Below are 27,883 nucleotides of genomic sequence, written 5' to 3'. Positions count from 1 at the left end.
TAGGTTAGATGCGATTTTGGGGAGAAAAAAAAATTAGTGCATTAAAATGGTGATAACGTCGGCGCTGATAGCTTTGTGGTTAGTGCCCCAACATGTCTGGTGACCTAAGTTTGATTCCTAACTTGAGGTCCTTTGCTGATCCCGCTCAATCCCTGCTATAGCTTCCCTGTGATTTCCTGTTGTATCTCCACTGTTCTATCAACAATAAAGGCATAAAAGCCCCAAAAATATAACTTTAAAAAAAATGGTGAGAACAACGATGATGATAACACATTTAAGACAAACCTGCCCCCATCATCTCACACTGCATGCAGTAGCTGAATAAAGAGCATGATGCAAAGTGGAACTAGGGGTGTGCAATATGTATTGTCTACGGTAGTATCGTAATTGTTGTTTTAATGATGTGCAAGCTGATATTATCAAGTGTCAGTCACTTTGCAAACACCAAACAAGAACATACTCTGAGAGCCCGAGCAGTCACTGCATAATATTCAAAATATGGGGGCAAAATGAACCTGTTTTTCTCTTATATTTATATTAATTATATTACAAGCATGTCATTCCTCAACTGCGTTTTCTGTTGATTCTGGATTCAAAATAGCAGGGTTTATCTGTATACAGGTGGTATAGTGAATGTCAAGGTAGGAAATGGAAAACAGGTATGATTAGCAGTGCCAAAATTAAAGCAAATATGTTAAAAATGCATTTATTGTGACATAATTAAACACAAAATATCAATATGGTTCATATGATTGAATGTTTTGCACACAAGAAAATGCAATTCGGTCTTGGAATGTGTTTTTTGTCAGATCAAAGACATCTACCTTGGTGACACACCTGGCTCAAACAGCACAGCAGAATAAGCTCAACAAAATGATGTATTGCATCAAGAAATTAATAAAGCAACATCGTCAAAGGTCAGTAGTTTGTATTGTTAATCAGTCGTGAATGCAAATGAATGAGTGAACACATGTAGGGCATTGTCAGGACAAATGTATGAAAATCCTTAAATTCCTAAAACTGGAGCATGGATCTGGCAGCTTAGCACAGGCACAATAACTGTTCATAACACTTGGCTTAGCAAAGTCCAAAAAGAGAATCAAATGTAGAGCGATGCTCGTTGCCAAATTGCTCATTGCTGGTATCAACGTCAAAATGTGTAGCTCAATGAAATAGAAAAGGGTTCTGTCCAAACTGTTGCTATAAAATTAGAAGCACACAATTCCCTAGAATATCATTATATGCTTTAACATTAAGATTTGTACTCATAGAAATTACTAAAGTAGTCAAACCTGTTCATTAGAAGGGGGTGACCCAATACTTTTGGCAATATAGTGTACATATAATTACTAATAATTTAACTTCAAACAAGGCAAATTAAAAAGGGCATAATAAAAATATACACATAGGCAAGGCAAATTATAAACCCTTTAAATACAAACCCCAAAACAAACGATACTTCCCTATACACAATCAAGTAATCACACCATAAATTGATCAATCACCTTCACGTGATACATGCAATTACACTTCTGTGGAAATATTAAGGGAATTATTGCATGTTGCCCAGTGCCATTACATTAAAAAGAAAGCCCTCAATATAAATATAGTCATTACCATCAATAACGAAGCAGGCAAGGCAAAACAATACAAAAGGAAAATACAATTCAAAAATATAGGAGAAAATAAAATACAATACCAAAGAAGACCAAATACAGAACAAATACATATACAAATTAATTTCGTCCCTCCCCACGCCTATACAACGTGCTGAGTCTAATCTTTTGTTGATTTTGATTGCTTCTATTGCCCTCATTTCAAGTTTCTTTGGGTAAAAGTATCTGCTAAATGACTAAATGTAAATGTAATCAACCAAAAAGATACACATTGAATCATTAATTTAATATGGAGGTAAAGGAAAACAGTGGCTGACAAACGCTCTGGTTTCTGACATAACCTTGGTTCCCTGAGATAAGGGAAAGAGTGATGCATCACTGACGCCCTGTTTACTCTGATACTGAAGCCTGATTTTATAATGTTTGTGTAGTTGCACAAACCAATATTGCTTTTGCCTAACCAAAGTGGAGGAGCCAGTGGCTAAGCCAGCTCAGAGCACCATATCATCAGAGTCAATTCGACTGAGCAGGGACATCCAAATTGTAAAATCTACTAAAAGTGGATGGCAACAATCAGCCTGCGGCCGCAAAAATCTCTCCAATAGAAATTCCGCTCGACCATGCCCAGGAGGAGGCCATTCCTCTAGTGGAATGGCCCCTCACACTGCAAGCCAGACGCAGCATAAGCCAGGGCTATAGCATCCACTATCCAGTGAGATAATCTCTGCTTGAACAGACTCCAAAGCACACAAAAAGTTGCTCTGACTGCCTGAACAGATCAGAGCGCTCAACATACACCCTGAGTGCCCTAACGGGGCACAAAAATGTGTGCCCTGGGCTCAAACCTTCCTCAAAGCTGGAAGTGTCTGTCGTGACCACTTTCCTTCTGGAGGTCAGTCCCAGTTGGATGCCTGATATAAACAGCTTTAGGATGAGGTGGATTTAGTCTCTAAGCTTCTCTTAAAAACTTAAGCAGGCGCTGGGCCAATCATGGGCCAGAGAATCCCATTGCTTCAAGAAATAAATTGGGCAGTGATAATTGTCATTGGAGGCAAAGAGATCCACCTTTGCCTCTCCGGAAACAGACCAAATCATTTGAACCATCTGAGGATGTAGTCTCCATTCCATTGGAGCTAAATTGGCTATGGACAGCATATCCACTCCCTGCTACAGTCTGCCCGGCACATGAACTGCCCATAATGAGAGGAGTCTGTTTTGTACCCAAAACAAGAGACATTGAGTCATCTTGTAAAGGGGGCATGACCTCAGGTCACCATGGTGATTGATAAATGCCACCACCGTTATAATGTCCAATTGGACTAGACATATATATTGTCCTATTAAGACCGGCAGGAAGGTTTTCAGGGCTTGAAAGACTGCCATCATCTCAAGGCAGTTGATATGTAGATGTTGCTCTTGGCTTGACCCAGGAGTCAAACACTGAATTGCACTCGAACAGCATGCCCCAGCCCAAGCTGGGAGCGTCTGTCACCTTCCTTCTGGAGGTCAGTCCCAGTTGGATGCCTGATAGAAACAGGTCTAGAGTTGTCCATGGGGCCACAGCTCTGATACAGCAATGGATTACCCTGACATAACATCAGCCCAGGCACCAGGCGTGGAACAGAGATCAGAGGATATATCAGAGATCAGGAAAAGCAAGCAGTGAGTGGAGCTGAAGGACAACTGGAGCGACTGGAGCAGGAGATCAATGATCTGAGGAGGAGAGACGCTGAGCTGGAGCAGCTTTCACACACACAGGATCACATCCAGTTCCTGCAGGTAACACAGATCTAGAAGAACAGCATCATAGTGGACTTGAGCAGATCCTGCTGTGACACCAGACTCACAGAGAAACATTTCATGAGTGTCTTATTATATAATCATCAGTCAGACTCTCATCTGAAAATCTCTTAGGAATCATTTCTCTGAGCTCTTTCTTCTGGAAGATATATTTAGCTGTCAAACACCACTAGTGCCAACAACAGCTCAAAACCTCACTAACATTTGAGCTTTTTACCAATTTTTTCCTTTTGATTCATTATATCATGGTAAAATCAGTGAGCTCAGTAGTTAACGTTCATTAAAACTGGATCAGGTTCTCAAAACCTGAAAAAATGTATTTTTATTTGCCTGCTACACATTGATTAATTTGACCATGAAGTGAGGATGTGTTACCAATCAGTCTCATCACAATTTCAGGGGACTTTTTTATGATTTTGAATATTGATTTAATATTTGTAGCATATTTTGTTGTTGTTTTACAGTAAAAACCCTCTAATTATCATGATGGATTCATGTAATTAGTGTCAGTGATAGCAAGCGTACAAGTACTTTTGTGCATAATTACTGAAATTGTGTTTCTGTCAATGCTCACATCAGCATAGAAATAGTATAATTCTGCTTTGATGAAAATACAGAATTGAGTCAGACACAATAGTTTGAACATAGTCACTTAATCAGTCAAATTATTTCATGTTTTTACAATTTAACATTCAAATCATCCATTGTATAATGTTGTTTTTGCTTTTTATAGCGATTATTAATAATTGCATTCACTAGAAATATATATTGTTTAAAGTGCATATCCAGTAAAATAATGCACCATTCGCTAGTCTCGTGAGAATCGATGTTTGTTTTCATTTAGGTGAGTTACTAAAGATCAGTCGAGTCAAATCTGATGTTGGAGCGGGTTATTGGGTGAAGTGTGGAGCTGATGAGTTTTGTGTTGTCTGTAGAGTTTCCAGTCTCTCTCAGCTCCTCCTGAATCTACAGACGGAAATGATGATCTCTGAAGAGAAATCTGAAGAGAATATGTCCATCAGGTGAGGGACAAACTGGATGTTTTGTTACTGAATGAATCCGTGTTTTTAACAAATCTGGTGAGTGGCTTTAGTTTCATATTTAGAGTATCATTTCATTTTTTATTACTTTAATAATTTATTATTAAATGTTTAAAACCCATTAATCTCATAGCATGTTTTATGCAATTCTAAGTGCAGTGTATATAGTCTGTGTGAATTAATATGATATATATAATGATTTCATTTGATTTGGAACAGCCCCAGTGTCTTTCTATTCTAATTTAATTATTGATTAAAATGTAAGAATCTGACAAAATATGATGCATACATCTAAGGTGAGAAAAAAATGGCCTTATAAATGTAAAAATGCCCTTTTAAATCAGTTTACAATTTACAATTGCAGTGTAGAATATATATTTCTGAAATCATTCTTTATATTATTTAAGGGATTCTTGTTGTTCCTGTTGTTTATCTGATGTCCTCGTCACACATTAATGCATTTGTCCACCCTGCCATCTTCATCTTTTATGAAGATAAACTAATTATTTAAACAAGTTAGCACAGATTTCCTTTTGTGTGATTTCTTTATAAAGAAGTGAGGGCCAGTTAGTATTCATTGAAAGTTTGACCAGATATCTTTGTTATTTGATTTTATTCAGAAAAGAATGTGCAACTTTAGCATATTTTATAGTGATATAAATATTGCAGTAATTGCAATTTTTCAAAAGACATTTCCCACTAAGTAAAATGTATTGTTGAGAAAGGGACAAAATATCTTTCTGAAATTCTACATTTTTTAATCACTATGTAATGAAAATGTATATACTCTACTTTGAATTTCTCCATGACAGGGATGTGGACTTAAAGATGATTACTTTTATTTTAATAAGTTAACACCCCTTACGAAAAAGGTGTAGTAACTTTTTTTTTTGACAGATTGATTTACCATTTGTATAACCACAGCTTTACTATATAAATGTTATACTTATACTTAGAAAAAGTCTAAATATATTTGAGCTATACTTGTGCTCCTAGACTCCGTGTTTTCATTGTTATATGGTCGGGGGCGCTAGTACACATCTGTACAGAAACCAAAACAACAGATGCTTCCACATGTAATCTAACACAATCATCAGACATAAAACAGCATCAAATCTGTGTAACGTTATGAATATAATGTGACCAACGAAGAGGTAACAATGACTGTCAAGCTTTGGGGTGCTGATCGACTCCATCTACGCTTTGATTATCGTTCTGAATCCAATTCATAGTCTTTCTCAGCTTTTTGTTCAAAATGTTGTTTATTTTTTTATTTATTAAACTTACCCACATTCAAATGTTTAAAAAACAATGCATGAAGCTCATCAAATGTGTTTGTTTACAAGCAGATACCCTGTTCTTTCTTTTGATGTTTTTTTATGTTCAGATATTCATAAAACAAAATATATACAAATTAATACCTAATAGGGACACTATTAGTAGTATACATTAAGTATGATATAAAGTTCACTTAAAGAAAACTTACAGTATAAAACTTCTAAACTAGTGGTTTACTGAGACTATACTTCAAAGTGTACTAAAAATGCTACTACAAGTATTTAATTAGTAAACTATCAGTACACTATCAGTTCACATTTAGTATATGTGGTGAGTGGGGCGGGGCCGAGAGCCGTGGGAACGGAGCGAGGCCGGTGGAGTTAATGATAATGAGCGACACCTGCGACACTCACCGGTCTCAAGTCCCACGGAGGAGCTCCGGAAGGATAAAAGGAGGAGTGACGACAGTGGAAGACGAGAGAGGACCAGGCCTGGATTTTATTTGGTGTTTTGTGTGCGGCAGTCGTCCGTGAGGGGCTGCCGCTGTACTTTTGCGTTTGTTTATTTTGATTATTAAATCTTTAAATGTTTGCCGGTTCCCGCCTCCTTCTTCCCGACCTACGAACTTTGTTACATTGGTGCCGAAACCCGGGAGGAAGGAGGGACACGCTGTCAGAGAGCCCTCGCTGCTGAGGGGGATCGCGGTGCTGAGGAGATCGGGCAGCAGGGAGTAGCGGGGACGGCCGCTGGCTGCCCGAGGCGACGGTGGTGCTGGAGCGATGGAACATCAGGTGGGACGGAAGACTCGCTGCCGTGCTCCTGGGTCGAGGAGGGGGGCTGCCGTCCGAGAGGGAGCGGAGGAGTCGGCGCCATTCGCCGAGTGGCCGTAGCCTGCTGCCATCCGCCATGATGGGGAGGAGCAGGGAATGGGGGACTCGCTACCGGCTGCCCTCGACCGGAGGAGCCATCGCCGTCCGCCAGGAGGCGGGGCGTCGAGCCGTCCACCAAAGAGGTCCAGTACCATCGCATGGCACCGCGAGTGAGAGCCTCTCAGCTGGTTGAGGACCAACCAGCAGTGTGTCCGGGAACCGGACCGATTTTTTTTATTTTTTTTCCTCTCTCCCCTCTCTCGTCTCTGTCACTCCTCATCCTTCCGTCTCCTTTTCTCTCGCCTCGTCTGTCCGTACCCCCAGGTATGCCGCGGCCGCCCTGATGGGTCCCCCCCAGGAAGGAGGGGGGGGGGGTAGAGCGCAGTCTCGAGGGTTCCCCCCCGGCCTGCGAGGGGCGATGGGGGTATGTGGTGAGTGGGGCGGGGCCGAGAGCCGTGGGAACGGAGCGAGGCCGGTGGAGTGAATGATAATGAGCGACACTCACCGGTCTCGAGTCCCACGGAGGAGCTCCGGAAGGATAAAAGGAGGAGTGACGACAGTGGAAGACGAGAGAGGACCAGGCCTGGATTTTATTTGGTGTTTTGTGTGCGGCAGTCGTCCGTGAGGGGCTGCCGCTGTACTTTTGCGTTTGTTTATTTTGATTATTAAATCTTTAAATGTTTGCCGGTTCCCGCCTCCTTCTTCCCGACCTACGAACTTTGTTACATTGGTGCCGAAACCCGGGAGGAAGGAGGGACACGCTGTCAGAGAGCCCTCGCTGCTGAGGGGGATCGCGGTGCTGAGGAGATCGGGCAGCAGGGAGTAGCGGGGACGGCCGCTGGCTGCCCGAGGCGACGGTGGTGCTGGAGCGATGGAACATCAGGTGGGACGGAAGACTCGCTGCCGTGCTCCTGGGTCGAGGAGGGGGGCTGCCGTCCGAGAGGGAGCGGAGGAGTCGGCGCCATTCGCCGAGTGGCCGTAGCCTGCTGCCATCCGCCATGATGGGGAGGAGCAGGGAATGGGGGACTCGCTACCGGCTGCCCTCGACCGGAGGAGCCATCGCCGTCCGCCAGGAGGCGGGGCGTCGAGCCGTCCACCAAAGAGGTCCAGTACCATCGCATGGCACCGCGAGTGAGAGCCTCTCAGCTGGTTGAGGACCAACCAGCAGTGTGTCCGGGAACCGGACCGATTTTTTTTATTTTTTTTTCCTCTCTCCCCCTCTCTCGTCTCTGTCACTCCTCATCCTTCCGTCTCCTTTTCTCTCGCCTCGTCTGTCCGTACCCCCAGGTATGCCGCGGCCGCCCTGATGGGTCCCCCCCAGGAAGGAGGGGGGGGGGGTAGAGCGCAGTCTCGAGGGTTCCCCCCCGGCCTGCGAGGGGCGATGGGGGTATGTGGTGAGTGGGGCGGGGCCGAGAGCCGTGGGAACGGAGCGAGGCCGGTGGAGTGAATGATAATGAGCGACACTCACCGGTCTCGAGTCCCACGGAGGAGCTCCGGAAGGATAAAAGGAGGAGTGACGACAGTGGAAGACGAGAGAGGACCAGGCCTGGATTTTATTTGGTGTTTTGTGTGCGGCAGTCGTCCGTGAGGGGCTGCCGCTGTACTTTTGCGTTTGTTTATTTTGATTATTAAATCTTTAAACGTTTGCCGGTTCCCGCCTCCTTCTTCCCGACCTACGAACTTTGTTACAGTATAGTTGCAGTACAAGCTAAAAACATTGATGTAAACTAGTTGTGTACTCAAAGTTTACTACTGTTATACTTCAAGTATACTTTTATATACTAGAAAGTGGGCCAATTTAGTCCCAAGGAGTATTGAAATAGTACACTTACAAGTATACTACTAGTACACTGATATTTGTATACTTACTACATAAAGCATACTTAAAAATACTTTAGATTTACTAAACACTAATATTTAATGACCACACTTATTTGCTGATTACCTACATCCAATCATCACCTGTCAAAACATGTAAAACGTATAATGTGTTCATTTAGAATAAAAACCTCAGCCCAGATCTGCACAACTATAAGCTCAGCTTCACACTTTAAAAACAACACACACTTCTTTGCAATTTCAAAGTGTTTTCCAAAATAGCAAACGTATTGAAGCAGTTGATCAGACAGGTCTGTCAGGTGTATAGACTCTGAATTATGAAGGTAGATCAGTAGCAAAACTCGAGAGCTTGTTGATCTGAATGTGAGAACTTGTCATATTAACATTCGTATTTGTAAGTTGATTTACACTCACAACTCTGATCTGAAAAGCTGAATCTTTCGATTTGCACACACAGACAATAATCAAAACACCCGTGTTTTGGAGTCAAAGTTGCAGATTAATAGTTACACGTGTGTAGAATGACATTCACATAAACATAATGACACACACGAACGTGTACTTTTGCGCTTTACTTCAGTTTCGCTGTAAAACCTCAAGTCAGCACTTAACCTCTCAGATCTGGCAGTACATCTTCAAATCTTAGCGCTTTGATTTTTGCTGCTCCTGCGATATTCCTGTAGCAAAACTCACTTGTGCACTTGTGAATGCAGACGTGAGAGCTCAGAGCCAGGGGCGGGGCTGCGTTGCGAATGAAGACATTTTATTGGTCGATGCCTGACCAATGAACAACGCCAGCCATCGCGACTCGCCATGCAGAATGAAACATGTTTTTTATGCATATGTATCAGTTGTTTGTAAAACACTGGAAACTATTTTCATTGAATATCCTTAGCTTTTACAGGATTTTAAGACATAGCATGCATCTTGTCATACAGGTATTATCTGGTAGACAAATAATGCAACATCCTTCATATGTATATTCTGCTGCACATTGCAGAGTAATATCACTGTACCAGAGTTGCGACATAACTCTGTTATTTTTATTATTTTTGTTTTAAAAAAAATTATTTAAACTTCTTTATTGGGTTAAATTCCTTATTTGCTTGTCAGTAATGAACCTTTTTAAATGCAACATAAAAAAAATCTAACTTATAAAAATCGAGTTTTTGATAATTTCTAAATGTACATTAAAAAGAAAACCCTAAAAAAATAAGCAGTTATGAACGGCAATACTGTTTTGAGCAGCTAGAGTCGAGCTAAATAGCCTACATGTATTTATTAAACAGCCATAAGGGCATCTAGTGGTTAAACCATGGCATTACATATGAATATTATCTTTCTGGCCACCAAATGCCTCTAATTTGCGTCTTTGCACTGGAAAACATTTTCTCTATTTTAATCCTAAATACTACACTAATTGTAATATATATGATAAGCATATTAGAAAATGTTATAGGCCTTTTTTAAACAGTCATTCGTGGATCATAATTATTGCGCCTATTATTTAGTAAAATCTCCTCAAATTAACTAAACAGAACTGAGCTAAAATGTAGTACAGTTATTTTATTGGTTAAAAGCTACACTTAAGGTGTTTGGTCACATTTGACTGCCAAGGAGCATGAGAGCAATGCTGTCTCATGCCCCAGAATAAAATGATATTGTAAAGTGTAGTCAGCGTAGCTATGCACAATCAATTGTTTCTCAACGGCTCTGGTAAAGCGATATTACTCTGCAATGTGCAGTAGAATATACATATGAAGGATGTTGCATTATTTGTCTACTTTTGTGTACGCAAAAGTACACGTTTGTGTGTGTCATTATGTTTATGTGAATGTCATTCTACATGTGTAACTATTAATCTGCAACTTTGACTCCAAAACACGGGTGTTTTGATTATTGTCTGTGTGTGCAAATCGAAAGATTCAGCTTTTCAGATCAGAGCTGTGAGTGTAAAGTTCAACTTACAAATACGAATGTTAATGACAAGTTATGAATGTTATGACAAGTTCTCACTTTCAGATCAACAAGCTCTCGAGTTTTGCTACTGATCTACCTTCATATTGAATGGGGTTCTCCACTGCCAAGCCAACTTGAGTCCTTACAACACAACTAACACACATTTCTAGACCGACTACACAACATATTTACAGAAGACCAAATGGATGCAGAGCAGAAGAGACACATTGTGATCTGGGAGAATGTGTCTGCTGTGGTTGAGCATTCATCTGACCGATGATCCCCATTCAACAAGAGTGAGAAGACAGCCTGTGATCCAGCTAGACCAAGAAATGATGCTTGGGTGTTTGATTATTTTCCCCCACAAATGTTTTATGTACTAAACATTTGCTGTTTGTGCTTAATTACTATACAAAAACACCATTTTCAGTTAAAATAGTTTTGAAAGAAGTGTTTGCTTTTGCAAGAGATGCATGATGTTTTGTGTTTAGTTTCAGAACTTTTAAGCAATTTCAAAAGCTGCAGCTGAACTTCTGTCACTGAGAGAACACATCAGTATTAATGTGTGTAATAAATCCTCATATAGACAGTCAAATCAGAGTGTGTGAGTCCTGCTAAGTGACCTTTTCTGTCATTCTGTGTCACAAGTCACTGTTTTTATTGTCATGCATTTAATTATCAACTGTGGAATTTGTTTGTATTTTTAGGTTACAGCTTGTAATAGTGTTAAAATGACATGAAATTTCAAGATGATATAGCTCATATTACAGGTTTATTTATTTATATATATATATATATATTGCTTTGGTACTAGTTTCACAAGTACGGTGTACTGATCACACTCACAACACAGCTAGCCATTCTTTCAAAAACGGCCTTCATGCTTTCATGCTAGTTGTACATGTTTTCCTTCTACATAATCATTGTTTCAAAACACAAGATCATTCTGATATGTAATGAGAACATTTGGTTCAATCACTAAAACACAGCAGTAAGATCTTCTTTCAACTTTTGGCCATACATTTTCATCAGCATCACAGTGGATGTGCTCATTGATCACGTACCTTCTGGCATGAATCCAGGCTCGACATTGCTCTGCAGTGATGTTATTTCAAGCCTTATCCATGGCATGAAGAAACATGTGACATGGTCAAGGGGATAGTGATCATACACCTTCCACCTCCACGCAGAGAAGAATTCCTCAGTTGCGTTGAGGAAAGAAGAGTATGGGAGTCATGATCCGAGGATGAACCCATTCCTGAACCAGCTCTGCATGATAGAAACTGACATTGTTCCACACAATAGATGCCATCTTCACCCAGACAGACCACCTCTCCTTTAGAAAGCTATCAGGTGTTCAGTGATGTTTGACACACTCTACAGCCTGTGCTGTCCGATGGTTGTGCTTTGGCTATAGGTCCACTTTTGCAAGATGTGTGTGTTTTGCGGTTTTGTGTGTAGAGTTTTGAGAAATGGAGCCATAGTTTCAAAAAGTGTGTAAGCATTTTGAAAAAACTGTAAACTGAACAAATGTTTTATTTGAAATGTACATTGTTGTGAACACGATACATTGTGAATTTTTTTCTTTTTTACTCAAGCAATTGAAAACATCCTGAAATGTTTGAAAAAAGGGCATTTTTTTGATGATCTGTTATGATAATTGTACAAATAGTACTAAGAGTTTTGACAATACTGTTGCTTGTGTGTGTGTAAACTTGTTTTTACTACTTTGTGAGGACCGAAAGACTGCACAAAGATCGTAAAATAAGGAAAGTTTGACTTTTTGGGATCCGACATGATCTTTTAAGTAAGACTATAACATAACTAAATATACTGTAGTCCAAACCTACCCCTAAACCTACCGGTCACATATAAAAATATATATAAATGTTCAAATTAAGTTTGGGATTGGTGTAGGTTAAGTCCAATATAGTGAGTTTTAATATTCTATTAAACATTCTTTATTATCATTTTTAAGATGATGTCCAACTAAAGGACCCCACAAAGTACTACAAACAAGGATGTGTGTGTGTGTGTGTGTGCTCTAAATTAAAGTTTCGATGGTATTTGAGTTGATCAAACGACTGCTGTGAGTTTAGTGAAGAATGACATCAGTGTTCTGAAATTAGTGCCAAAGTGAGTGTGATCAAATGAATAAGATGAGATGGAGACAGACAGATGACAGATGCGTGTCATATCAAATACAGGCAGTGTACAGTAAAGTTATGATACTGTAAACAATGGCCTTACCATGGTAGAGACTGCCAATGTACTGTACATTTTTGTCCAGTAAAGATTCATATCAAATGTTCTCATTATGTTACAATAATCTTGTGTACGGCTACAATGAAAGCATGAGATCAGGATCTGAAAGAATCACTAGAGGTGTGATCAGTTTTGAAAATCTGTAACTTACACATTCACAATAGTGAAAAAGACTGCAATAATCAGTAACGTGTAATGTTGTTTCTATTGTTTTAGTAATTTGCCCTAAAAAATAGAACATTAACTCTATTAGTGCATGACGGATACTTAAGGCAAACAAGCAGTATGAAATATACACATAACTCATTTAGTACAAATAATGGGAAAAAACCTAAAGTATAGCTGAAAATAATATTTCAACATTCAAACATGCAAACTGTCATTGCCAACATTTAAGAGTTTTTAAGATCCTTTTTAAAGACCCAATTAAACACAATTTAAGAAATCAATTGAAGGGAACACAATATGTTCTCTAAATGTAAATGTGTAAGGAGAACACAATGAGCTGTGTTAGCAGCACTTTAACGTTTGAAAATACAACTTACAACCGATCTCCAATACTTTTTCATTCATTTTATTTTATTCATTTAAAACACAAACCAAAAAAACACTTATGGAAATAACTTTTACTGTACCTGATCACATATATATACGTTTTACTGTATTCTGATCACTCTACAAAAAAGTGCTGTTCTTCTGCATTATTTTTGTCTTGTTTTCTGGTGCTAAAAAGTCTTAAATCAAGATAGATGCAAACATTTACATTTGATAAGAAGTCTTGTTTTCTGAGAAATTTATCAAAAAGAACTGAATTTATGATTTAAAAAAGGGCCAAATATCTGCCAGTGGGCTCAGAAAAATCTAATTATGTCAAAAGGAAAACAAGACATAGACAAACACGGATAAAACAAAAAAGACTTCATATTTTCATGCTGCATCTCAAGTAAATTAATTTGAAGGATAGTTGTATTGGAAAACAAGAAAAAAATAAACATTAACATTAATATTCAATTACAGAAGATGTTCATGTCAGACTTCATGAACGCTTTAATTAAAGGCCAAAGGTTTTAATTTGTGTACGGCCGAATCAAGGCTTTTTAAGACCCACAGAAACCCTGAATATATGCACTGATTAAATGTAATTTGAACCACATACATAAGAACATTCAAGCATAAATCTAACATAAACTGTATGATTAATGATTAACTATCAAATCCTGACAACACTTCAAATCTACTTTGCTCATCAAGGCTATTCGGACAGCTGGAGAAATGCTTTCTATTCAGTTTGAACAGTTCAATCAATAAAAGGGCTATTGCGTGGACAAATATCTCATAACATTCATCACATCACATAATTTCATGGATGCAGAGAAAAAATAAACTCAATCATCAGAAAGTGCAGGAGTTCTTCAGCTCTGCTAGAGCCGCTTCTCTAGATTACATCTGCGTTTTCTTAGACAGCGCTTCTGCCTCCTGTGAAGAAACACACAGAAACCCAGCGAGTCAGTTCCAGTCAGCTGTGAGAAGCTGTTCAGGACAGCAGAAGAAGACTAGAGCAGTGTGTGCTCATTAGATGGACATCAGCACTACATTCCTAGAGCGGACGCATGCGCTGGGAATAAAGGAGTCTTTATGTCCCTCAGACACATACCTTTGAGCCTGGAGGCGCCGTCAAGCCCAGGAACGCATACACAGCATTGTCCTCACGAGCACAGAAGAACGCCTCGTAGTTCTGGAGCACAGAAGCAAAGGAAAGCACTGCTCAAGTCTTACAGTCTGGCTTTGAGTCAGAACACAACACAACACTTAAAAGATACTGGTCAAATTACTCGTGCCGCTCAGTGAAAACAGACGGATATAGATTCATTTTGATTGCTTTTCATGTATTAGTGTTAACTGTGAACGTCATACCAAACTATGTAGGGTAAACTAAATCATTTTTATGTTTAAACCTGAAGATATCATAAGGAATAGTCTGGGTTAAATCTGTTGTTAAAGGAATCACCTAGAAAATACATTTCAATCCTCATTTATTCAGCCTCAGGTCTTTACTGGGAAACACAAAAGATGATATTATGAAGAATGTTTTTATTATTATTATGTTTAGATATTTTATTTATTTTAAGGTATGTATAGTTATTATAATATAATTATTTTGTCATTTTATTTTATTTTTGTTATTGAACATAAGAATAAAAGAGCAAATTACAAACAACTGGCTAAATACAGTAAATGAGATAAACAGTACTTTTCAGGTACGTCTAACAGTAGGATTCAGCTGCAAAATAATCCAATGGAAAAATAACACTGCATAGTCTTCACTGAATGAATTAAGCATACGTTGATCTTTATTAAACCTACTGAAGTTATTCAGTTAAGAGCAGCGTGTAATTTTCTCTTTTGCTAATATTATTTGATCCAAGCAGGAGTGTTTTGGGCAAAGAGCTGCTGCAGAAATGTACAGTATGACAAAAATATGTTTTTTGAACTCATGTAAATCTAACCCCCCATACTTATGAACTTGTAAATGAGCATAATACGGGCACTTTAACAAAGCACATATACTGCAGCAGGTGTGTATTATGCAGCTGCCACTTAACGCATGTATTCAGTACTGTTTCCAGCTGCAAGCCTCTACTCTGACTCAAGTGTGCCTTCTAAACAACACACAGCCACAGAACATGCTTAAACTAATCTACATGGTTCACACTCAGTCTCAGGTATAGTTTAACAACGTGGAAATGATGAATAGCTGCATGGCCAGCTGAGATGGTTGGTAAGATACGTACGAGAGCCAGTGATGTTTGACCTGACTTGACTTTTGAGGATTGCGTCAATGAATGTTTTAGTTTGATTTGAAAGTGAAAAAACACTTAAACATCAGTATATGCAGTGTTTCTCAACAGCATTGTGAGTTAAGTTGATCGTATAGAGACCACTGGTGGCAGCAGTTTTACCAGCTACTTAGGCTTGCGATGGTTTTGCTAAAAGAGAGCATAATATAATATCTCTCATGAGCACACACCCCACAGTATGTGTCCTGGTTGAAGATCTGAGGAGGCAGAGGGTTCCCTGTGGCCGGACGGAAATCATCGGGGACGTGTTCTCGCATCCACTTCCTGTTATCCTCATCAGCTGCGATGTCACATTCCTCAAACTCTATCTTATTGGCTGACAAGAAGCCCATCACATCCTGCTGCTGTTTCTTGATCTGAGGGACACAGTAGATTCAGTCACACATGAGCGCGATGGGCTCTGATTCTGCTGTGCTCAAACATGAGTGAAAGCACTATTGTTACCTGTGGACTTCACGTGTATCAGGTTTTGTTGAGTTACTGCCTTTTAAGAAAATTAGGATATTATGAGCATAACTATTGTCTTGGGGAGGGTTTCCAGTAAGAGTAAAGTAAAGTGTTGGAAAAGCAAAGCATGCTGGAGAGAACTGGAGGACAAACAAGGGACTCATGAATGACTATCACAGATGCAAAAAACGTCGTGGATCATCCCGGTAACAACACACAGTATTAAGAATCAGTCTGTCAACTAGAACTGTGTTTATTTTCTTAATTTACTTTTTTTATTCAGATATCATTTTGTCTTGTGAACTGCATGTAATGTAATGAAATAAAATGGAATGAATTTTTTGATCCCTCTTATTTTGTTGAAATGAATACCATTTTTGCAGATTTAGAAGCGTGTGTCTGTATGTATTTTTATAATTGTTTATGTTTCTTGTGTTCTAACTATGTTAAAGTTTTTACTTCCTCTTCAGTCTGACTCTTTATGGTACTCTTGTGTGGGAAATAAAAGTTGTATATTTTTGTATCATATCATTACATAATTAATTCAGCTGAATTTGAACTGAGAAATTCCCTGATCTCTCACACATTCAGTTTGTTGAGGAGCAGTTGACTGTAACTGGCTGAAATGCAACCTCTTTTTGCTCATAATACAAGTGAGAAATATAAAATACAAATATTAAGATATATTAGATGAACACTGTATAAATCACTCGTTTTCTAAAGAAACACAGTGGATGGAGATTCATGGGGAGGCCCTCGAGATCCTTCAGAGTTCAGCTTGGACCCTGATCAGAGATCCTGAGCACCTCCATCAGGTGAGTTCGATCAGGCTTGGAGCTCAACTCACATAACATGTGAAACAAGCCAGTGTCTCCATTACAATATGATTCGCTTATTACGCTTCCCATGCTCCACAAATCAGCCTGAATGGGTCAGTTTGGTGGAAACACAAGGACTAACTACAAACTCAAGCAGTGTTTCCCAAACCTTTTCCTGGAGACACACAAACACAAAGATGTATTTCATCTACAAACAGACATAAGTCAGGGTAGCACCATTTTAATGTTTAACAGGATTCCTCAGTCTGAGGAACTGTGTGTTCAATATTATAGTTATTTAACAACACACTGATTGTTCAGCAGCTGATGAAAAGTCTCAGAAACTTAGGTTGCTTGTTCATTATGTAACAGAAATATAACAAACTGTGTCAACACAGAAATAAATTGGAATATTAATTTGCAATGGACTAAAAAAAAAGTAACGAACAAAAAGAGTAATGGCTTTAGTCTGCTGTTGGCTGAAGTCTGGACTAGTGTTGTTCCAGAGTTACATAACTTACACAACTGTGTTCTCTAACTCACCAAATTAGGAAGAGTTTGAGCCAAACGAGCTGCTGGAGGAAGAGCTCCCTCTAGATACACATCGAAACACTTATTTCACTTTCTACAGTTAGGATGCAAATACAACAGGCCTATCAGCTAAACACCCTGAGTCTGTGCTCATGCAGTTACAGTCCAGATCAATGCAGCTACTGTTTCTCTGGAGAAGTCTGGAGCAGAAGTGATTAGATGTCAGAGGAAGTGGTAACTTCAGCAGCATATGAGAGTTTGTGTCTGTTTCTCTGCATGCCTACAAAAGACTGCTGTACTATAGTCAGTGCTCACATTACATTTGCTAATAAATGTTTTCAAACTACCTATAATAAGAATAATAATAGGAAGAAGTCAAATAAGAATAATATATTAGGCTACAACCAAACATTTTCGTGATTACCAAAAATGTCACATATTTAGTCACAGTTTTGTTGTTACTTCACTAAAACTGTGGTAAATGTCTGGTTACAGTCGCATGTGGTGCATCTGAAGTTCTTACCGATGTTGATCCGGAGGATGAAGCGATGTAAACTTTAATCACCATAATGACAGATTCCTCAGAAGCTAAGAGCGATGATCAAACTCCAGATTCAGCTCAGTCCCGATGAGAATGTGTGCTTCAGCCCTCCTCAATCCCCGCCTCTGTTTCATCACAGACACAACTGATCAAACTGCTCCGACACCTTCAGCTTCCTCAAAACAACTTCTAGCAAACAGTGACTGTGTGCACTCGAAAGATGAAGTTTAATGCATCGACAGTCGCGTTATGATCTCAGTATGATTCACTCAGTGTTATATGACTGGTGTAATATAGTTTGTTTCATGTGCATCATGCCACATCTGTAACTCTGTGACACGTGTGTGTGTGTGTGTGAGTGTGTTGTTTCCAGCGAATAATGTTGCAGTTTCAGCTTCATGTTAATTTGTAACACCGCGCGAGCGACGCGACAGAGTATCAGTCAGTGAAGGACGCTTGATACACGCTCGCGCGCGACTGGCGCGCTGCTCTTTTGTTTTCATTTTTTTTAATAATCTGGTTTTGCGAAACAAACCCTAAACCCGACTCGATTCCAGGGCGCCATCTTGAGTACAGAACTCGCAGAAATAAATCACCCCGTACATAAACGGCACTGAAATAGCAAAAGATTAAAAACAAAACAAGGGTCGCAGATTGTTTTCCTCGTGAAGAGTAAACTAATAAAGACGCACACATAAGTGTAGAGGAATGAATACTCAGTCAACATTTTCTTATGGTACTGTCGACATTTATCATAAAAACCGGCTCTTGGTGTTTGGCTCTCAGTTCTCAGCGCTGATTGGTCTATCTAGGCATCAGTCGAGTTAAGCCCCTCCCCTTAACCCATTCAGTCCCTTGCTGTAGAGGTCCTGCGTGTTTACTGCTGTGTTTAAGAAGTGAGTCGAACTGAGTTCTGTTCTAAAGCAGCTGATTCTTCGCGTGTGTTTCGCAGAATCTCTCTAGGAACCCAACATGCCTAAAAGAAAGGTAACGTTATGCATGCATGCTCTCTCTCTCTCTCACACACACACTCCTGCATCAGGGAGGCGTTGTTCGGAGATAATAGTCATATTCATGTTTATTCACTGCATTGCAAAATATAGATCTGCATACGTTTATATTATATAATACAATACGATTTCTATGATTTAAGCCAGAAATCCTATGTTGAGTGTGTTGATTGTGGTCGCGCGCTCAGTTTGTTTTGCTGGTGTTCATTAATGGAGTCAGCCATGCTGTGCAGGAAGAAACCCAACACAATCAGTCACGAAACATCCACTCATAATAAATACGAGCTGTGCGATGTTAAAGACTTCACTGATGGAGAACAGACGGATATGGAGAATAACAGTGTTATTATTGTATAGTGTTTGTTCTTGTGGTGTGTAATGGCGCAGCTCGCGGGTAAGGGTTGGTTGAGCTGAACTCAGCTGGGTTCATTACACAGGCCACTGGCTTCCTTTACTGCTTTATATGGGGTTTAGTTTTTATACTGCTTGAAGAATTTCTGGTATAGTATTTCAGAGTTCACTTTTATTTTGCTATCCTCTATTACAAATAGTGTCCTGCACCCACTAGTAAAACACATCAATAGCTATATCTGCTGTCTCAATAATGTTTTGTTTTGACCGTTTTATATATATAATTATATAATAATATATATTCTAATATATTTTTATTCACAGAAAGCAGACAGGGATGCCAAGGATGAGGTAAAATATTTTCATATGTAAACTGTTAAAATGTCACTTGGTAACTTTTTTTTTTTTTTAGGTTAATTGTTAGTGAAATATTTCCCCTTTATTTATAGTTGTGTGCTTTTTACTTATACATGTCCTCTTTTCAGCCTCAGAGGAGATCTGCACGGTTATCAGCAGTACGTATGTTATCATTTTCAGAGTGTGTGTGTGTGTGTGTGTGTGAGTTTACAAAAGGTTGCTAAATAGACTAGTTACAGCAATCATGTATATCTGAAATTCCCCACCAAATATAATATAAATGTATAAATCATTAATGGAAATGTCAATTCAAGTTATAAAAACAAAATATTACTGTAGGAAATACAGTAAATACTCGAATGGAATTTTGTATTTTAGTGTAGCTTTAACAAATTCAACTTAAGAAAAAAACAATGTTTCATTTAAAGACCTTTGACGGTTATACATTTTATTAATGATTCCCATGTTCTGTCTTTGTCTTGTAATATGAGTTGAACAGTGTCTCAACATGTACATATCAAATATGTGTTTCCTTCATAGAGACCAGCTCACGTGAAGGCTGAACCCAAACCAAAAAAGACAACTAAGGTAAATGCTACCAGACACCTAACAAACCAGCAATAAAACTTCAATATTAGAACCGTGTTCAGTGCCATTATATTAGGGGGGTGCCCAGTGCCCCCCAAGAAGGTCAAGTTAATCTTATTTTCTCTATAGCGCCAGATCACAACAGAAGTCATTTAAGCTTACCTTTCCTATTGAGCAGGTCTATACCTTGTCGTTTTATTAGTTTTATTACTAAATAGCCTTATGCTATTTATCTTATTTACACGACGGCATGTCATTCTCAATGAGGACACATGAAGAACACCTCCAGGGCCCGTACTCCTACAGATTCTAAGAATCCTTTTAGAGAGCTCCTAATTTAGCTTAAACATGTCTAACTAGGAGTCTTAGCTTAAGAGTGATTCAGGGCCAGTCTGAGAGCAACTCTGAGCGAGGAAAAGACTGTCATCTTAGTGAGGAGGCGGGGCACAGTCTTTTGAAGACTGTGATTGGTTGGTTGTCCATGAAGGAAATAAAAGAGCGCTTTTAAGAGTAACGTATATTATTAGCCTTCACTTTGAAATTACAGGCGTAATTTTCCCGTACTCTCGCTCTCTATCTCACTCTCTCACACACACACACACACACATTATATATGTGTATATATATATATATATATATATATATTATATTCTTTATTTTTTATTTACCATGCTGTCATACTTAACATATTTTATAGGAAATGAACAGTGACATAATACAGGTGCTGGTCATAAAATTAGAATATCATGAAAAAGTTGATTTATTTCAGTAATACCATTCAAAAAGTGAAACTTGTATATTAGATTCATTCATTACACACAGACTGATATATTTCAAATGTTTATTTCCTTTCATTTTGATGATTATAACTGACAACTAATGAAAGTCCCAAATTCAGTATCTCAGAAAATTAGAATATTGTGAAAATGTTCAATATTGAAGACCCCTGGTGCCACACTCTAATCAGCTAATTAACTCAAAACACCTGCAAAAGCCTTTAAATGGTCTCTCAGTCTAGTTCTGTAGGCTACACAATCACGGGGAAGACTGCTGACTTGACAGTTGTCCAAAAGACGACCATTGACACCTTGCACAAGGAGGGCAAGACACAAAAGGTCATTGCTAAAGAGGCTGGCTGTTCACAGAGCTCTGTGTCCAAGCACATTAATAGAGAGACGAAGGGAAGGACAAGATGTGGTAGAAAAAAAGTGTACAAGCAATAGGGATAACCGCACCCTGGAGAGGATTGTGAAACAAAACCCATTCAAAAATGTGGGGGAGATTCACAAAGAGTGGACTGCAGCTGGAGTCAGTGCTTCAAGAACCACCAGCACAGACGTATGCAAGACATGGGTTTCAGCTGTCACATTCCTTGTGTCAAGCCACTCTTGAACAAGAGACAGCGCCAGAAGCGTCTTGACTGGACTGCTGCTGAGTGGTCCAAAGTTATGTTCTCTGATGAAAGTAAATTTTGCATTTCCTTTGGAAATCAAGGTCCCAGAGTCTGGAGGAAGAGAGGAGAGGCACATAATCCACGTTGCTTGAGGTCCAGTGTAAAGTTTCCACAGTCATTGATGGTTTGGGGTGCCATGTCATCTGCTGGTGTTGGTCCATTGTGTTTTCTGAGGTCCAAGGTCAACGCAGCCGTCTACCAGGAAGTTTTAGAGCACTTCATGCTTCCTGCTGCTGACCAACTTTATGGAGATGCAGATTTCATTTTCCAACAGGACTTGGCACCTGCACACACTGCCAAAGCTACCAGTACCTGGTTTAAGGACCATGGTATCCCTGTTCTTGATTGGCCAGCAAACTCGCCTGACCTTAACCCCATAGAAAACCTATGGGGTATTGTGAAGAGGAAGATGCAATACGCCAGACCCAACAATTCAGAAGAGCTGAAGGCCACTATCAGAGCAACATGGGCTCTCATAACACCTGAGCAGTGCCACAGACTGATCGACTCCATGCCACGCCGCATTGCTGCAGTAATCCAGGCCAAAGGAGCCCCAACTAAATATTGAGTGCTGTACATGCTCATACTTTTCATGTTCATACTTTTCAGTTGGCCAACATTTCTAAAAATCATTTTTTTTGCATTGGTCTTAATTGATATTCTAATTTTCTGAGATACTGAATTTGGGACTTTCATTAGTTGTCAGTTATAATCATCAAAATGAAAGGAAATAAACATTTGAAATATATCAGTCTGTGTGTAATGAATGAATCTAATATACAAGTTTCACTTTTTGAATGGTATTACTGAAATAAATAAACTTTTTCATGATATTCTAATTTTATGACCAGCACCTGTAAGTGCTGTAACAGACCCAAATCATGACTGCTACATAGTTGCATTTTTCCGGTTGCCAGATATGTTAATGTAGTGATTACGTCCATTTCTGGCGCTATGGCATTTCAGCGCGGTGTCGGAGATGTTAGCGTGTCTCTAATAAGATCATCACAAACATGATCCCTGCACGATCTAATGTGTAGCGTCGTATTAACTCACTCTCATGCATCGTGTGCAACACATTTCTTCTCCCTCTTCATGTTTCGTCCATTTTCTCCGCTGCTAAAGAACTTAAAAGTCCTCGACTGTACTCCTAACAATTTTGGACCTTAAGACCTCTTTTAAGGGTTAAGATGCTTTCTGAATTACCTTTTTCTTTACTAGGATCTTTTCTTTAACTTTAAGAGGAAACACCCACATTTCTAAGAATTTTGTTACTAGGAGCAACTCTCAGCACTAAGATTTTTCATCAATACGGGCCCTGATCTGCTCTGAGAGTTACGTCATGAACATTTGAGTAAAACTAGCATCATATCACACAGAAATTTAAAGGTATTCGTGGCAACCCGTTAAAATAAAAATGTGTTTTAACTTAGACACTGTGCCAGAAATATTGTTCAGTAGAATGTACATAATACTACAGTATTAGTACTACTACTAAAATTAAAACTTTAATTTTTAAGTAATAGTCACACATTTCTTTCATGTTTTATTGTTAATAGGACATTTTTAATAGGTTTAATTTTCGGTAATTAAAAGATCAATGAAATTAATGTATTATGCCTTTATTTGATACCCAGAACATTTTAAATACACAACAGAATTTCTGAGGAAAAAATAAAACACATGTCATAGGGCTATTTTAAGAATAAATTTGAATAAATTAAGTTGTTTTTATGCATCCAAATAAATAGTCATTCTAAAACAGAGTATTTGGTAACAATAAAACATGGTGAGAAAAAATAAAACATTTCATAAGGCCCTAAGCATGTAGTTTTTTTTTTTTTAGTTTTTTTTTACTTTTAATAAATTCATGTGAAATTATATTGTATCATTTCAATTCATTTGACTTAGGCTTTTTTATGGATACAATTTTATTTAAACATTAAAAAGTCCAGAGTCCAGAAAAATTCAAACAGAAAAAAATGGAGTTTGGAAAAAACAAAACGGAATTTGGGAAAAAATAAAACTCATTTCATAGAGCCCTACACAGGTGAGCACACTCCCACCAGCGGACGCCAGTGGCCCATCCACCCACCCCCAAACTGTGTCTGTGCTACAGCATTCAAATATTCTGTCTAACGCATTGCTGCCAATGATTCACTTCCTCTGTAGAAAGACAAAGCAGCCAATGTCAAAAAGGAGGATAAAAAGACCAAGGTGAAGGTCAAGGAGAGCTCTGAGTCTGCGGCCAGTGAGGAGAACCACTCCGATAACTGAGAGGCCAAGACCAACGCGGTGTGTTATATCACTGCACATTAGACTTTCCATAGAAACACTGCAGAACCATGTCGTTCTTTTAAATAACCACATTTTACTTTCATTTTGTGTTGACGGTGTGGAATACAGTGCCTATAAAAAGTCTTCATACCCCTTCACATTTTGTAATGTTGCTGCCTTATGTTAAACTGCTTTAAACTACTTTTTTCCCACATCAATCTACACTATATACACTATAATTGTAAAGCAAAAAACAAGTTTTTAACATCTTTGCAAATTTATTAAAAATAAAAAAAACTTAAATGACAGTTGGAATTTAGCTCAGGAGCATGCATATTGCTTGTAGGTGTTAATACACTTCGAGTGAAGTTAACCTGTGGCAAATTCAATTGAATGGATATGATTTGGAAAAACACACATCTTAATAAAAGGTCTAACAGCTGATAAAGCATATTAGAGCAAAAACCAAGCCCAGGGGTCAAACAAACTGCCTGTATAGCTCAGAGACAGGATTGCATCAAGCCACACATCTGAGGAAGAGTTCAGAAAAACATGCTGCATTGAAGTTTCACAGAAACATGTATTCTCCATTACCTGTAATGGAAGACGTTTGAAACAACCAGGACTCTTCCTAGAGCTGGCCAAACTGAGCAACTGATGGAGAAGGGCTTTGGTTAGACTGGTGACCAAGAACCTGATGGTCACTCTAGTTGAGCTCCATGATCATATGTGGAGATAGGACAAATCTACAGAAGGACAAACATCACTGCAACACTCCACCGATCTGGGCTTTATGGCAGTGTGGCCAAACTCAATCCTCTCCTCAGAGAAGACGACACAGAGTAGAAGAAAAGCTCCAAAATATTGAGTTAGCCTTAATGAAAACAGAGCATTCAGAACCTCAGACTGGGCAGAAGGTTCACCTTCCAACAGGACAATGACCCTAAACACACAGCAAGAGTGGCTTATAGACAGCTCTATGAATGTCCTTGAGTGGCCCAGCCACCGCCTGAGCTTGAACCCAATCAAATATTTCTGGAGAAACCTGAATGTGCATCTGCCCCCATCCAACCTGACACAGCTTGAGACGTGAGGAGAAGAATAGCAGATAATTGCCAAATGCTGATGAGCAAAGCTTGTCGTATCATACCCAAAAAGACTTGAGGCTGTAAAGGTGCTTCATTAAATATTTAGTTAAGGGTTTGAAGACTTATGCAATATACTTAAGTTTTTTTTTTTTTTTTTTTTTTTTTTTTAATTTACAAAGTTGTTACAATTCTGTTTTTGCTTTGTCAGTATAGTGTATGGAGTGTAGATTAATGTGGAAAAAAAAGTCATTCAAAGCAGTTTAACATAAGGCTGCAACAAAATGTGAAAAAATAAATTAAGGGGTATGAAGACTTTTTATAGGCACTGTAAAATCATTGAAATGCTGTTACACTAGGATGTTCTTCATATCTTTTGAAATGAAAAATGCATTATTCTTCCTCTCAACCCATCCTCAGGTCACACAGACTCAAAAAGCAACGAAGGAAGCGAAATCTGAGTAGCACTATTGCCTCCCATCAACACGTCACAGCTCCTCATCACTCCTAGTGTTGTCATTGTCCAACCTCCAGGGCATATTGTTCACAGAGAAATATTTTTATCAATGGTTTTATAAGTATCAGCACAGATTTTTTAGCACAAAATTAAGCTAAATGCTGAGCACCCTGTAGATCTGCAGCGATTGTCTCTGCAAGAACGCCAGGCTAAAGGTATTTTTAAATGCCATTTATTGGTATTGATAACTTATTTGGTCTAGAAAAATCATACCTGCCTCTAGAGTTTGGAGTGTTTTCTTATAGTGTTTCCACATTCTCTTTATCCTCCTTCCTCACACTTGTTTTAAAAACTGGTTATAAATGGCTGGGGGAAATTGACGTTTTTATCCTTGTATATTTTCTTTGCTTAGTCATTTGTCCTAGATTTTGGTGTGTTATTCATAATGGGGGGGGATCACAACCTTCAAGCAGAGATTTGAGGGGGCTGATATAGTTCACTGTATCTTGAAAAAAATCAAAAAATTTAAAATGGCAGCTTATTACGGTAAATTATTTTTTTTTCATGCAAATTGTATTTTTCTTTTTTTTTTACCATGTGATTGACGTGTTGAAGTCTGCAGGTTATGTACACTCTCTGATGTTGCAGTGTGTGCTAATAAAGAAAAGGGTGGAATTTTCCTCACTTTTGCCTCTCCCTTTTTAATTCAGACAAACTACAGCAATAAATTTGACGAGAATCATTGAAGATTCATTGATCTCTGCTCACACTGGACATTCTGGTGTCACTAATCCTCACACAGAACTTTGTCATTCAAAGAGACAGACTTTGAAGCTTGCATGTTTTGCAATTGCTTAACCTAATAAAGCAAAATGTGAACTCAAAAACATGGATTAGATTGTGAAATGCCCACTAGGGGGAGTTGTATCATGTTGGGGAATAGACATGTAAGAGAGAGTAAGTTTGTTTGACATATGCATCATCTGTGGGTGATATCTGCTGATTTACATTGACTACACAACACACTTCCTTGTGAACCTTATCCTTGTAAATGTACAGTTCTGTTTGGAACATGGACACAAATGACTGAAAACTACCTGTTGGCAATGCATGAAGCGGAGGAATCACTGCTTGAAACAGAATTTTCCTCACTCTTTCAAATACCGCTACGGCCCATGCATCAGCACTTACGTTTCTGAAGGACACACTTTGTCAATGAAACTGAAAACCAACATAAAAAGATGTGAGCGCAGGCATAATGAAAATAACAAAACAGAATTGGGGCAAGAATTGATCCTTGCGGGACATCACCCGTCAGCAGAGCTGAATTTGAGTAGTCTCCAAATGTTATAGAAAAGGTTCTGTCTTTATTCTCATACCAACACACTTCTCTAATTGACCATTTTACGCATTTAGCAGACGCTTTTATCCTAAGTCACTTACATTGCATTCAAGATTCAAGATTTTTATTTGTCACACAATTATACAGAGTATAACCAGCAGTGAAATGTAGGTCAGGTCCGCTCCAAGGACAGTGCTATTATAAAGAATACAAATATTAAGAAGAAGAAAAGTAGAAAAAATAAGAGGAATAAAATAAAATAAGATAAAAAAATATAAATATAAATGTGCAGGTCAGTATGTTGTTGACTTGAAAATAGTAATAAGAGGAATGTGCAAAAAGTTGTCCAGGGTATTTAAATAGCAGCAATATGAGGTAGAGAAATTATGAATAGCTATTGATATAGTGGTATATACATGGAGTCATGTGATGTTATGACGGTTTTTACATTTTATCAGCTCTTGCTTTCCCTGGGAATCGAACCCGTGATCTTGGCGTTGCTAGCGCCATGCTCTACTATTTGAGCTACAGGAAAGCCAATACAAATGTTATAGGTTCATTTATTCACAATTATGCATGCAATGTTTAAACAAATCCATTAATCGGTGCTCTTTGGATGCAGGATTCTTTCGTATCATCAAAAAATGCCTTGGACTTATGAGTGTTTTGGTTATAGGTTCATTGTTTTGAAAGCAGAACTAAGATCTAAAAGAACAAGAACTATAGGGTAACCAGTGTCAGAAGTCAGAAACAGATCATTTAGGACTGTTACCAACTCAGTCTCAGTAGAAGGATGTTTTCTAAAACCAGAATGCAATATTTCAAATATGTTATTTCCTTCCAAGAATCTTTTGACAAAAGCCTAAAATGTGATAAAACAAAACAAAAATTTTAGATTTTGTCTTTTAATAAATAGTTTGTTTTAATAAGGGGTCGCTTTAGAGTGATACAAGTTGCAAACCAAGTGGAAAATGCAAGGGCTTGGACCTTACCCTGGTCCATTTGTACCCCTCAGGACTGATGTTATATCCGAAAAAACTGTATAGATGGCTGACGGGCCTCACGCTTCTCCAGTTTAAGCATCTGTGAGAATGCTCCCACA

General features: G+C 38.7%; 2 protein-coding genes across 3 annotated transcripts; one reads left to right on the top strand and one right to left on the bottom strand.

Annotated features, from left to right (window-relative positions):
* Window positions 1-12,880: 12,880 nt before the first annotated feature.
* Window positions 12,881-18,667, bottom strand: LOC306853474 (adapter SH3BGRL-like). Of its 2 annotated transcripts, XM_079390920.1 has the most exons (5): window positions 18,554-18,655; window positions 17,844-17,986; window positions 15,695-15,880; window positions 14,321-14,401; window positions 12,881-14,142 (listed from the first exon to the last, which is right to left on the bottom strand). In XM_079390920.1, exons 2-5 carry the CDS (start codon window positions 17,886-17,888, stop codon window positions 14,107-14,109), a joined length of 348 nt encoding a protein of 115 aa, XP_079247046.1. In that variant the 5' UTR covers window positions 17,889-17,986; window positions 18,554-18,655; the 3' UTR covers window positions 12,881-14,106. The 2 variants fall into 2 exon arrangements, with proteins under 2 accessions (XP_079247046.1, XP_079247045.1); XM_079390919.1 differs by having other exon boundaries at window positions 17,844-18,667.
* LOC306853475 (uncharacterized protein) lies at window positions 18,607-26,123 on the top strand. The gene is made up of 6 exons (XM_079390921.1): window positions 18,607-18,848; window positions 19,547-19,573; window positions 19,708-19,737; window positions 20,120-20,167; window positions 23,793-23,915; window positions 25,403-26,123. Exons 1-5 carry the CDS (start codon window positions 18,834-18,836, stop codon window positions 23,895-23,897), a joined length of 225 nt encoding a protein of 74 aa, XP_079247047.1. The 5' UTR covers window positions 18,607-18,833; the 3' UTR covers window positions 23,898-23,915; window positions 25,403-26,123.
* Window positions 26,124-27,883: the final 1,760 nt, after the last annotated feature.

The sequence above is a fragment of the Barbus barbus genome (genome assembly GCF_936440315.1).
Source record: "Barbus barbus genome assembly, chromosome: 33".
NCBI lineage: Eukaryota > Metazoa > Chordata > Actinopteri > Cypriniformes > Cyprinidae > Barbus > Barbus barbus.
This window is presented reverse-complemented; position numbering and strand designations above follow the sequence as displayed.